Source organism: Papaver somniferum, chromosome 5, assembly GCF_003573695.1.
Source record: "Papaver somniferum cultivar HN1 chromosome 5, ASM357369v1, whole genome shotgun sequence".
In the NCBI taxonomy this organism is placed as follows: Eukaryota; Viridiplantae; Streptophyta; class Magnoliopsida; order Ranunculales; family Papaveraceae; genus Papaver; species Papaver somniferum.
Window position 1 is genome coordinate 8181844 of NC_039362.1, and position 14112 is coordinate 8195955.

General features: G+C 36.6%; 2 protein-coding genes and 1 non-coding gene across 6 annotated transcripts; 1 reads left to right on the plus strand and 2 right to left on the minus strand.

The window, feature by feature from the left end:
* Nucleotides 1-4114: 4114 nt before the first annotated feature.
* Nucleotides 4115-8160, plus strand: LOC113277248 (protein MOS2-like). 4 transcript variants are annotated; one of them, XM_026526389.1, is made up of 4 exons: nt 4115-5116; nt 5270-5278; nt 7365-7591; nt 7673-8160. In XM_026526389.1, exon 1 carries the CDS (start codon nt 4310-4312, stop codon nt 5099-5101), a length of 792 nt encoding a protein of 263 aa, XP_026382174.1. In that variant the 5' UTR covers nt 4115-4309; the 3' UTR covers nt 5102-5116; nt 5270-5278; nt 7365-7591; nt 7673-8160. The 4 variants fall into 4 exon arrangements, with proteins under 4 accessions (XP_026382174.1, XP_026382173.1, XP_026382172.1 ...); XM_026526388.1 differs by lacking the exon at nt 5270-5278 and adding an exon at nt 6548-6627; XM_026526387.1 differs by lacking the exon at nt 5270-5278.
* Nucleotides 8161-8552: 392 nt separating this feature from the next.
* On the minus strand, nt 8553-8977 carry LOC113278720 (protein LIM1). The gene is made up of 2 exons (XM_026527482.1): nt 8683-8977; nt 8553-8583 (listed from the first exon to the last, which is right to left on the minus strand). The coding sequence occupies exons 1-2, from the start codon at nt 8975-8977 to the stop codon at nt 8564-8566; spliced, it is 315 nt and encodes a 104-aa protein (XP_026383267.1). The 3' UTR covers nt 8553-8563.
* Nucleotides 8978-9287: 310 nt separating this feature from the next.
* Nucleotides 9288-9369, minus strand: TRNAS-GCU. The gene has a single exon. It is a non-coding gene; the product is annotated as a tRNA-Ser (tRNA).
* Nucleotides 9370-14112: the final 4743 nt, after the last annotated feature.

The window sequence follows — 14112 nt, forward strand, 5'->3', positions numbered from 1 at the left end:
GAAGGATCAGAATTATCGTTATCAGTCTGTTGTTTGTTTTCAGCGTAATTGATAAGTCATGCCCAAGTTATGCCCCTGACTAGTGCTTGAAGAGTTGTACTAGGTGACACACTGGAATGCATATAAGAGCCGAGTAAAATCTAGGTAATATTCAAGGTATTCATAAAGAAAAAGAACGCATCAGTATTAACGCTTCTTTTTATTTACCTCCGAATAAAGTACCTAGTGTTCTGTCATTCAAAATGTACTTAGAAGACAGTGAGATCGCTACTGTTTGCAAGAGTCTGTGCTAGGTGACACACTGGACTTGTGCTTGTATACCTGTGCTTGGTGACACAAAGGAAAGAAAATACGATCCTGGATATATCTGAATCTATACAGTGGATGATGACCAGCAGTTCGAAGAATAAGAGGTGTCGCGAACAAAATGTGGCTTGAACGAAGTAGAAGTTAGTCAGGGTTCTCTTGGGGCTAGAGAGAAGTCAAGCCGTGTTTGGCAGTGACGGGAAGCTGAGCTATGAATAGATTTAGAGACAGAGAAAGAAAATGCAGAGATTGACAGAGTTTGAAACTCAAAAGAAATTAGTTCTCACGGTAATCAGACTGTCCGCGGAAGTTGTTGAGCAACACAGAGAGAAGTAATGATACTCCTTAGAACAATAACATTCTAAATTGTGCTGAGATTTTCATCTGGACAAGGGATGAGCGTTATCTTGCCATGATTAGGTGTAGTTACTGAAATCGTTTATGTTCCAGGACGTGGTGCACCATTATCTAGAGTTACCTTCCGTCATCCATTCAGGTACAAACATCAGAAGGAGTTGTTCCTTGCGGCTGAGGGGATGTACATTGGTCAGTTTTTGTACTGTGGGAAGAAAGCTAGTTTGATGGTTGGTAATGTTTTGACATTGAGATCAATTGAATATCAAAATATTCAACCATATTTTGATGAGCTTCAAAGATTTAGCGAGTCTGCAATGTCCTCCTGGAAGAGTGCCAGACAGATTTTGAATCAGCAAACATGAAGGCACGAGAGACAAGCCAGCAGATTATGACTGGCGTGTCTAATCAAAAATTATGAGAACGAATACAAAGAGAGAGGTCGAAATTGTACCACATTCTTGAATAACTAATTTTTATCACTAACCTTGGTTGTGATTGTATATAAGTTAATCAGGTGAATGACTAGGTGCAAAGATGAGGCGATGGATGTGGAATTGGAACACTAGATTTTGCGAATCAAAGTGTGTTCTCCGTCAATAAAATCATGCGAAGGTACAACGGTACTCGTCGGTATGAGAAAGTTAATTTTCCAATTCTTTTGAATAAGCATGCAAAGGTATAGTGGAGCTCGTTTCAGGGGAAGAGCATCACCTATTCATGCTTAATTCTTGTACTTGATGTCGGTTTACACTTGCTGAAACCAAGAGCTAAGTTTTAAATATTTCTTTAGAGAAGTATTTAAATGTGGGGGATAAGACATGTGATCTTGTAATCCATCAACGATGAGAGGATCAGTAGATGTGCATATCCGCGTTTAACCTGGGAAAACACAGGGATGCTCTGTTTAGAAGACCAGAGATTGGAATCCATGAGGTACATAATTAATTTCAATTATGTGATATATGCTTTACAACCACCTATGAAATATGTGATATGTTTAAGATTTGACTGAAAGACCAAGATGGTTGATATGATCTAAATGATCTAAAGGATCCAGAAGAAATTCTGAAGGAAATGGTTTTTGTCAAACTCGATGCGTTTAATGTGTGTTGTAAATGTGCAGTATAGCAGACGTATACAAATACACTAGTATCTCAAAAGAATTACCAGGATGATCTGAAAGGATCCAGAAGAAATTCTGAAGGAAATGGTTTTTGTCAAACTCGATGCGTTTAATGTGTGTTGTAAATGTGCAGTATAGCAGACGTATACAAATACACTAGTATCTCAAAAGAATTACCAGGATGATCTGATCAGAGACTTGCAATACGACTTGCAATACTTGAGGTACATCTTAAATTGTGTATGTAATACATATTGTACTGACCTTAAGAGATGTTGTTGTTTCAGGCTATGGATAAATCTTAGCATATGTGTGTATCCTCTTAAGGAGTGTCTGTCTAAGGAAGCCCTTAAAACAGACAAGATGAACTTGTATATTGAAGAAATCAAAGTTCGTGTGCTTTAATTCAATCATAAGAGGAAGACGAATGATTACTAAGATGCTTCTTAGAAGATATTCCTCTGTGACCGAAGCCTGTGGCCATCATTGCAGAAACTCAATTGACTATGTGAGTCTAAAGTAAATGAGCAATGACAAAGTCTAGACATACTCGAAGAAGGCTAATTCGGTAAGACAACTATACTCTTTAATGAAGTAATTTTAGTTGATTCGCTAAGTCAAAAAGAGGTCTCAGTAGACATGTAAAGTCAAAAGAGAACCTCACAGACTTAGGGAAGTCAACAAAAAAATTAGTGGTCCTTTGACGAAAGGATTTTCTAAAGAGATAGTTCGTAATTATACATCGAGGGGGAATGAGACTTAAGCTCATATAAAATAAACTTGCCATGAAGGATACTCAACCTTGCTGACTGGAGATCCCAAGATCAAGGTTTCGAATGAGACAACTAATTTATGGTAGGTAAAGGTAAACACTATCAGAGAATTATATTCTCTCTGTCCCTTCCCTATGGTGTAGATGTGATAGTGTGACTGCATGTGAAGGGTGACTTTAATAAGTCTTAATGAGTTCCATAGTTTCAATTTAAGATTGAAGTGGGGTGTAGCAGTGAACACTCTTAATGGAACTCACCTATCTGAATGAGGAAGTGGGTCGCTTTCTATGAGAATATGAGCTGATTCTCTAGAGCATTCTGAGAAACAAGACGTCCAGGGCCAAAATGGACACAACGGCGGAGCTTGGCAGCAACCGTGGAGATATCATGTGTGGTTGTTATCGCGAGTTACACCAAATGTTAGACAGTTCAAGACCTAATGGACACTGGCTAATAAGTAGTTCAGGTAACCTCTCACTAAGCAAAGGTTCAAGACCTTATGGACACCTATGCCTATTCATGATATTTCTTGTTTTCCGAGTTTTATTGTATTTTTATTCATGTGGGGGATTGTTGGAAAAAAATACAGTTTTATGTGAATAAAAATTACTAATAAAAAGGTTTTTCCAAAAATAAAAAACACCTTCCAAATTTTATCGGGTTAGGGTTTTAATATATATGAAGAATTTTTTTTATTGCAAATATATATATAGAAAAACCTCTCTTATATCCCCTAGGGTTTATAGTACTTCTTCTTCGTTTTTTCGATCTTTGATACGGGGGTTTTAAGTGCTAACGATTCGTGAGTTTTCCGCTGCCAAGTTCTAGAAGAACAAGTTTGAATGTGTTATTCAAGCTTGTTAAGATTGTTGTATCTTGGAGGCAGATGTACCCGTAGGGCTATAGCATCATTTTTTTTAGAGTGTAGCCGGGCATTCTTGTCTTAAGGACAGTATGTTGAACATGCGCCTCAATCTACCATTACCGTTTTCTTGTTTCCATGATGTTTAGCAAGATGTTCAAGACATTAACAGTTGACTAAAGAGAACACACAAAAAATCAGATAAGTGCCTCTTATATTATTTAATTGTTTGATTAATTTTTAATTCTTATTACCCAACATGTTCTTCACAAAAGCTTCCTGTAAGTGTATATGAAAAGGCGGTAAACGTGGAAAAAGCCCAATTCCGCCCCGGCTAGGATGTGGTCCGGTCGCATACTTAAAGTATGCGGCCCCTTTCTTTTTCTAACACGTATATAAACTTAAACCTGTCCCCTTTAAATCCCCGCAAAACATTACCCTTTTGAGAAAAAATAGGAAGTTAATTAGAAAAAAGTTAGTTAAATACTTTTGTAATAAAAATGTTTTTCACTTTATTTTTTACTTTATATACGTGTCAAAAAAAGAAAAGGGGCCACATTTTGAGTATGCGGCCCGACCACATCGTAACCGCCCGGCCCAATTCTAGGTAAATATGGAAAAGGCCCAATTTAGAACTATGTATTAAACCCCAGTTCTTTAAATTCCCATCACAAACTCTACTTTCCACAAGAATCATGAAACTGTCATTCGCTCTCAATCCCAAATCAAACCCTAAACCTAGATTTTTTTAACCAAGAACAAGAGAAATCAAAGTATGCTAGACACGAATATGCAACTGAATTTGATCAAAGAAAACCTGTAGATGATCATAAACGACCCAAAATCATTACCCCTCCATTACAAAACTCATGGAAATTTACTAGTAAGATGAGTAATCTTCAAAGTCTTGCAACAAAATCTTATTCTGCTACTGATGATCCTGAAACTCGGTTCGAACGAGAAGCAGCACCTCCAACTACAGTTGCTGATCAGGGTTTCAAGTATGGATTAACTCTTAGAAAAAAGGATGGCAGTGAGGTTGATGATAACTCTGGTAAATCTAGAGTTGTTGTTAGTAGTTCATCTATTAATGTGAATTTGCCTGAGGATCGCGTTGATTTCCCTTATGCCGAGGCTTTACTTGCTGGTTATGGTTGGAAAAAGGGACAAGGGATTGGAAAGAATGCCAAGGAAGAAGTTCAAGTTGTTCAGTATGTGGGATGGACTGAAAGACTAGGGTTAGTTTATGAACCTCATGGTAGTAGAGAGACGAAAAAGAGGAAAATACAAGGAGAAACACGAAATGCAGCTAAACATGATAATAGTACTGGATTGAGCCAGAAAGGAGGAAAAGTGAAGGGTGATGATCCTTCTTGGTTGATTAGTCACATTAGAGTTAGAGTAGTTAGCAAAACATTTAGAGGAGGGAAACTGTATATGAAGAAGGGAGAAATAGTCGATGTGGTTGAGCGAAGTGTATGTGATATTGCAATGGATGAAAGCAAAGAGGTTATTCAGGGTGTAAAGCAAGACATCCTTGAGACAGTAATTCCAAGGTGTGGCGGTGCAGTCCTAATTCTTTATGGAAAGCACAAGGGGGTCTTTGGGAATCTTGTGCTCGATGTTCATCTTGAACAAATTGCAGAGTACATTGGAGATCCAAGTCATTTAGGATATTGATCTTCCTTGACCAAGGTATGCATTGTACAATTTTTTAAGCCATAAGATATTTAGAAATGAATTTATGTTGATCGTGTGATTGAACGATATCTTGTGTTTGGTTATTTTTCATTGCAAACTATCATCAGTCTAACCGTGTCATTTATATATGAATGTTATGTGCTTAAGGTGAAACTGGTATGTCGTTCACCTGAAGAAAACTGTATTCGGATAAATGGCTGTATGTGATTTTGTTTTATGTTCCTTTTCTTTTGAACTATCATCTAAATGGTTAGGTTGTTTCTAGTGTCGAACAACACATAGGAAATCCCCAATTCTTTAAGAATTGCTGTTTCTAAGAATCCGAGTTGTAGCCTATTTCATTGACAGTGTTATACATAGTAACGAGACATATCTCCAGGTTACATGAAGGTTTTCCATGTGTTTATATCCCACCTGTAAAAATAATGTGTATTGGGGCTACTTATATTTATATGCCATTTTGCCTGCTGCTTTTTCGCGCTAGAGTCAAAAGCTGAGAAGTGGGTAATTCAATAATATAAGAAGTACCTTTCCACAGCTTCTGTAAATAGATTGAGCTCATCTAAACAGTAAAGAAAATAATGGCCAGATAATGATGTCTTGCTTTTTCCTTCTGAAACTGAAATTTCACCTGACTTGATTGACTTCATGAGGTTGGACAAGGAGTTGTTAACGAGACCCATTTTTAAGCCGGCCAGTTGCTGTTTTGCTCGACCCCGTGGAGGAGGTGATGATAGATAAAGAGCAATTGCAGATATCAGCCCTTAGAGACTCCCTTTTTTATCTAGGAAATCTACTAAGTCATGAGATTTTATGAGAACTGAAGGATGGGTTAAGAAAATGTGAAAACCAGGATGGTCTGTCGTATTGACACAAGTGCGGTAAAATAGTAACCCACAGGAGTCCCTTAAAAATCCTGACTGGTGCATTCTCCTGTCCCAGATTCCAGTGCCCCATCCATCTGGTTTTTACGGAGTCTGATTTATTCACTTCTATATCTCCAGTCCTCGATCCGTGCTTGTCTTGTAATATTCTCTTTTGTCTGTGCTTTCTGCTTTCAGTTTAGGAGAATTTGACCATCCATATTCACCATATATGTCGAAAAACTTGACTAATATTAGTAGTGTATGATCTTTGACTTTCCTGAGATGATACTTCTTTATTCTAGCTGTGGTGTAATAGTACCATCGGTAATTTGGTATTGAATACTTTTAGCATATAAGTGGCTGTTCACAGAATCTATGTCAGGGAGGCGGGAGCACTATTGTTCCTAGCCTGTCTATATGAATTTCTGGAAATACTTATTTTAATCTAGTTGCAGTCTACTACTCATACATATTTTATTTAATCTAATTTACTATGGGTACTGAATCTCTGTCATTGTAAAATTCAAGCTTACCTGCCTTTCTCTTCCATAATTTATAGAATCCATTTGTCAAGGAGCAGAAGAAACAAGATTTGTCATCTGCCACCAAGTAGATGCAAGTCTAGAGAGATGATATGAGGTACCAGTAGAGATTTAACATTTGCAAAAAAAAAAAAAGCTTGTTGTATTTGGTTTTTTGGCATTAGTTCAAATAAGAATAGCAAAACACCACTTGAAAGTTGGAACAATTCCATTTTATGGCTGCAAAATCTCTTCTGTTTTCCGCAAAATAAGAATTAGCTCTTCTTAACAAGAAATTTCAATGATATGCGTGCACCTATGTGTTACTGCTGAGTGAATTACAAAACACACGTGAAACACTGTTTCAAAGCGCTTGAAACATTCCATATCCATGTCTGGTTCTTAGTTCTGAATTTTTTTGTATCTGTACAGTATAGAACAAATTCTTAACGGCAAAGCATTTGTTTCCCTTCGTTGCCAAATACTCATGAGTAGATTTTTACTTGCTACTCCTTTTTTTATGTTTGCAAGTTGTTCTTTTGCTAGCTTTTAGTGGGGCATTTTCTCATCGGATATTCATTACCCTGTTTGTCTGCTGGTTATTGAAGTTTGATTATACTTGTTGTTTATGTTTTATTATGTCTTGTGCTTGTCAGTTTGCTTCCATAATAGGAATTACTCTAGATAGTTGATCATGGATCCTAGTAGATTTCTAACATAAGTTGGACTTGCTCCTTTGCTGCATAGTATCAAAGTAAGCAGTGAAGAACGAAGTAACTTGTTTGGTGATTTATAACCTTAGGCCTTGAGCTTCGGTCTAGTGTTGGCAACTTAAGTAGGTCATTTGGTTTGCAGGCCTTGTGAGATGGTCTTTGGGAATGGAAATGCTAGAGAACTAGCAGCGGTTTCATATCTAGACAAAGTTCAATCTTCCAATGAGTGGCCAAATTGAACCACGGGTTATTAGTTGGGATAAAATGAGAACTCTGAGCATAGACCGTTTCCACCACAACTCAGATTTCAATGTCTATGCCAGTGGCTTCTTTTTGCTGCTCCGCAGCTAGCTCTCATTCCCCTAACAGGTCAGTTGGATTCACATCTAGACCAAAAAGTTTCTCTTAATTCATCGCAACTGCGACTATAGTAACTTTTCTTTGTTGCAGACAGTGGAAACAAAAGGCTGCTTTTGGAGTCACTGTGAAGCGTTGAAGTATACATACAACAGAAAACAAGCTCAAGTTTGATGGTTCAACAACATAATTTTGTTGTGAATGCTTAACTCTGCACTTTCAAGTTTTCAGCCTTTCTTTATTCTTAACCAGAAGGATATGTTCATGCAGTATGTTGTTGCAGTAACAATTTGCAGAATATACATTATCGTGGTCCTGTTCTAAATGTCAAAAGTACTCTAGCTTGGCTTTATGATGCCACATAGAAAAACGTTGGTGGTAGTGTCAAGCCTGTTTGTTTTTGTTCTTCTTGGAACTGGAAATAGATTAAAAATTTAGATATTCAGGCTGTGAACCTGAACAGCATTGGATCTTAGAAGCATCTGGTAATCATGGCTCGTAACTCGTAATCCTATGGTATTGATACAAAGTTGCGGATATACGTTCTCAAATAAATGTTTCTTGCTTTCTATGTGTGTTAATACCTGATCTGACAGTTTGCAGTCTCAAATGCTGGATCTAACGATTTGAAGTTATGTCGAGCTTTGCCACCTGGTGATATGTTTTGTGACCATATTTTTTTCTGCTGCTCGGAATCTAGTTTTTTCTGTTTATGGTATAAGTAACAAAACAAAAAGAAGAGAGCAGGCAATTCAAAAGAGAGAGTACTACGAGAATGATTACCACTAATTGAAAAGAAAGATTACATGTACTAAATTTCCTACACGACAAGATGAGAAATTACTCGACAGTAACTGAAACGGACTCTTATTACGGAGGAAACTTCCATTCGCAGTTCATTTGTTGATACTAACATACAGACTACTACTACCCAGAGACACATTATTCAGGTAAGGTCTTCATCCAGATCACAGTCTGCCGGCTTCACGGTGTCCAAAGATTACCTGTACAGTGAGAAACAAGAATCATTTAAGTATTTGTACAAAGAAAAAGCATCTAGTTATTCTTAACCAAGCATAAAAAAAAGATATTGAAGCATGTACATGGTTCAAAATTAGCAGTGCATTTAGCGGGCAGCTCCATCGCCATATTGCGGTCGACACCAGATATGGGAGGGCCGTTCACTAGGACACACAAACAAGTACGGCCAAGCATTCTGACAGAGTTGCAACAGGCTTCACTAGGTGGTATGGGGCTGAATGGCGAAACAGCCGGCCTGCACGGTATGAGCTGAACAAGTGATGAGAAGAAAGTGTAGCTGCAACCCTGACCCGCTGCTTGTCCAACCATGACTGCAGCCGCGGCTGCCAACAACAGTAACAAACAACCCGCCTTCATTTTCAAACTATGTACTGTATATAAATATATTTGTGTCTGTTCTTACGATCTCCCCTTACCAATTCTCCTGTATGCAACATATGTTTTGATTTGTATTTATACCCAAAAAGAGAGAGAGATGATGAGAGATCATGAATTTCTTACTTCAGACCTACTCCCAGTGAGCTAGTTAGGGTTTGATCATGCATGCACTTCACATTTTATGGTACTAATGCATGAGTGATCAACTTATTGTCACACGAGCAGAGCCACTGAATCGTGTTCGATCCATGATCCAAAAAAGGAACAATTCCTTAAAAAAAAAAAGTTGCGACGCCTGAGAGATTCGAACTCTCGCGGGGAAACCCCATGTACTTAGCAGGCACACGCCTTAACCACTCGGCCAAAGCGTCCTATACCAATACTAGAAAAAGAGGTTTAATTTAACTCGATCTTTGTAATCTAACTACCTAGAATGTTTAAATGAAACTCTACCAGGAGTATTAAGTGAAGTTGTTAAACCAACACGGTTTATCTACCCCAAAACCTATTTTGACGATCAAGTAAAGATTCTAAAGATCCCTCAAACTACACTCGTGAATCCACATTTATGACCACTAGCAGAAAAGAAAATTATTGAGCTCCCATTTTGAGAAGTATCTGAAAAATGAGCCTATAATTTGATGGTCAATTTGAGTCGACTAGTACCTTGTTCAGAAAGAATTTACACAAGTTATAATACTTGAACTCGACTTTGACTCTATGTCTATGTTGCACGGACACGCCAAGAAAGATGACGTAACCGTGACGGACACGAAACATGATGGACACGCCACATCACGTGTCGCGTAAAAATTTTCATTGAACGCTTTGCGGATACTAATTGGACACTTTCGGACACACCATAAATGATTCATTTTGATTTGGAAAATCAATAAAAATCAAAAGTGATGCTGATTTATTCCCCTTTTAATCAAATCCAAGCATTATTCATGAAATACTTTGTTATTATTACATCATTATTAATTTTATTTAATTAGTAATCAAGTATTTTAATAATAAAAATAATTATTTTGTTGAGTAGATTGTTGTAAAATTTCATTTTAGTGGTGTGAGTAATACATATAACGTGTTTCCGTAACCCGCTTTTTTGAGATTTTACGTGTCCCTGTAACCGTGTCATGTCATAACTGTGTCCCGTGTCCGTGTCCGTGCAACATAGCTTTGACTCTATCTAAAATCCTCACTGGAATTTCTTATCCAATTAGCTTCCACGCTTCAAACAAAAAACCAAAACTTGCGCAAGTGATTGCATGCTTGAAATCTTATCTAAATCACAAGTAATCAACGTTAGTTTATCGAAATTCAAGTCATGATCCATCAATAATCCGGCTAAAATAATTAAAGAAGCTCAACATTATGTCTTTCTCTTTTTTGACAAAAAATATTAAATTAATAAATAAAAAGAGAAGAAGATAAACCATCACATGAAACAAGATCGAGAGAAGAAATCTAAGAAACTATTGCCTCTCAACTGTGTAAGATGCAGTTACAAGGATTAACTCAAATATATTACTGTCATAGGCAACATATATGCAAATTAGCAACAAAATTTTGCAACGTTTTAGCCCCCGTCGTAAATTTTTTGTCGCCAAAAGTTGGAACAGTTTAACTTAGTTAGAAGACTCGCAACAGTTTCAAATAGTTGCGAGTCGTAACAGATTGGAGTTGCACATGTGCTATTCGTGAGTGTGGTTACCCGTACTTTTAGGTTGACTCGGTTTAGTTGACTATTTAATCACGATCCATCAATAATCCGGCTAAAAGTTAAACAAGCTCAACATTATATTTTTCTCTTTAAAAATGCAGTTACAAGGATTAACTCAAATATATTACTGTCATAGGCAACATATATGCAAATTAGTAACAAAATTTTGCAACGTTTTAGCCCCCGTCGTAAATTTTTTGTCGCCAAAAGTTGGAACAGTTTGACTTAGTTAGAAGACTCGCAACAGTTTCAAATAGTTGCGAGTCGTAACAGATTGGAGTTGCACATGTGCTATTCGTGAGTGTGGCTACCCGCACTTTTAGGTTGACTCGGTTTAGTTGACTATTCAACCCAGTCATATCAAAACTGACTTGGCTTACCATTATTATTACCGAAAGACATCTCATTCTCGATCCCATTCTCCCCTCTCTCGCTCTATTCTATTATTAGTTCAACTATTCTGATTTGAAAAATTTCTGAAGTCTGAAATCAGTAATCTCCTCGAGATTAAGGTCGAATGATTTGTTGATCTCAGAGATCCCAAACCCAAATCAAGCCGACCAATTTATTAGGGTAATTTTTTTCAATCTGAGAAACAAACTTATTAGGTTTAGACTAACAAATCTCGGATCCTCCATCATTTTCTAAAACTACGGTTATGTCATCTCATAAGTTTTTGACTTGTAGAGATGTAATGGGTTTTTGGTATAGTTCATTAGTGTATTTTTTTCGATTGCCGAAGAGTTAGGGATTTTTTTAAGAACTTTACGTCTTATTCATTGTTCTCATTCTTCATTGAGATGAATTGACGAGATAAAGGTGGGATTACAGTTAGTATCATATATGGAAAGATGAGTTTTCATGTGATTTGCGTTTGGATATAATTCATGAGATTCTGATGAGGATTTGAACCAAGAAACCAATAAAGAGGTGGAGCTGCAGTTAGTTTATCACAAGTAATCAACGTTAGTTTATCGAAATTCAAGTCACGATCCATCAATAATCCGGCTAAAAGTTAAACAAGCTCAACATTATATTTTTCTCTTTTTTACAAAAAATATTAAATTAATAAATAAAAAGAGAAGAACATACAACCATCACATGATACAAGATCGAGAGAAGAAATCTAAGAAATTATTGCCTCTCAGCTGTGTACGGTGCAGTTACAAGGATTAACTCAAATATATTACTGACAAAGGCACCATATATGCAAATTAGTAACAAAATTTTGCAATGTTTTAGTCCCCATTGCAAATTTTTTGTCGTCAAAAGTTGGAACAATTTGACTTAGTTAGAAGATTCGCAACAGTTTCAAACAGTTGCGAGTCGCAATAGAGTGGAGTTGCACATTTGCTACTCGTGAATGTGGCTGCCCGCACTTTTAGGTTGACTCGGTTTAGTTGACTATTCAACCCAGTCATATCAAAACTGACTTGGCTTACCATTATTATTACCGAAAGACATCTCATTCTCGATCCCATTCTCCCCTCTCTCGCTCTATTCTATTATTAGTTCAACTATTCTGATTTGAAAGAATTTTCTGAAGTCTGAAATCAGTAATCTCCTTGAGATTAAGGTCGAATGATTTGTTGATCTCAGAGATCCCAAACCCAAATCAAGCCGACCAATTTATTAGGGTAATTTTTTTCAATCTGAGAAACAAACTTATTAGGTTTAGACTAACAAATCTCGGATCCTCCATCATTTTCTAAAACTATGGTTATGTCATCTCATAAGTTTTTGACTTGTAGAGATGTAATGGGTTTTTGGTATAGTTCATTAGTGTTTTTTTTTCGATTGCCGAAGAGTTAGGGATTTTTTTAAGAACTTTACGTCTTATTCATTGTTCACATTCTTCATTGAGATGAATTGACGAGATAAAGGTGGGATTACAGTTAGTATCATATATGGAAAGATGAGTTTTCATGTGATTTGCGTTTGGATATAATTCATGAGATTCTGATGAGGATTTGAACCAAGAAACCAATAAAGAGGTGGAGCTGCAGTTAGTTTATCACAAGTAATCAACGTTAGTTTATCGAAATTCAAGTCACGATCCATCAATAATCCGGCTAAAAGTTAAACAAGCTCAACATTATATTTTTCTCTTTTTTACAAAAAATATTAAATTAATAAATAAAAAGAGAAGAACATACAACCATCACATGATACAAGATCGAGAGAAGAAATCTAAGAAACTATTGCCTCTCAGCTGTGTACGGTGCAGTTACAAGGATTAACTCAAATATATTACTGACAAAGGCACCATATATGCAAATTAGTAACAAAATTTTGCAATGTTTTAGTCCCCATTGCAAATTTTTTGTCGCCAAAAGTTGGAACAGTTTGACTTAGTTAGAAGATTCGCAACAGTTTCAAACAGTTGCGAGTCACAATAGAGTGGAGTTGCACATTTGCTACTCGTGAATGTGGCTGCCCGCACTTTTAGGTTGACTCGGTTTAGTTGACTATTCAACCCAGTCATATCAAAACTGACTTGGCTTACCATTATTATTACCGAAAGACATCTCATTCTCGATCCCATTCTCCCCTCTCTCGTTCTATTCTATTATTAGTTCAACTATTCTGATTTGAAAGAATTTTCTGAAGTCTGAAATCAGTAATCTCTCCGAGATTAAGGTCGAACGATTTATTGATCCCAGAGATCCCAAACCCAAATCAATCCGACCAATTTATTAGGGTAATTTTTTTCAATTTGAGAAAAAAATCTATTAGGTTTAGACTAACAAATCTCAGATCCTCCGTCATTTTTTAAAACTACGGTTATGTCATCTCATAAGTTCTTGACTTGTAGAGTTGTAATGGATTTTTTGTATAGTTCATTAGTGTTGTTTTTTTTCCAATTGCCGGAGATTTAGGGATGTTTTTAAGAACTTTACATCTTATTCATTGTTCTTGTTCTTCATTGAGATGAATTGACGAGATAAAGGTGGGGTTAGAGTTAGTATCATATATGGAAAGATGGGTTTTTATCTAATTTGCGTTTGGATATAATTCATGAGATTATGATGAGGATTTGAACAAAGAAACCGGTAAAGAGGTAGAGCTGCAGTCGTTGAGTTTTGTGGATTAATGGAGTATATTGAAAATTATTTAGTGTTTATGAATGAGAGAAGTCATTAGGTTATATGTGAAATCAAATTTATAGGAAAGAAGATATTATGGGCTTAGAAATCAACAACAAACTCATATCTCTTTCACCATGAGAAACCCACATCAAGTGTTTGCAAAATTTTTTGAACCAACATGAACAAAGATAAGTTGCTCGAGTATGAGATAATTGTGGGTAATGCTCTTGATCTGATTACCATTCGAAAGACGTGTTGTCGTTGTCTTAGGGTGCGAATACTCGATGTATATACCATGT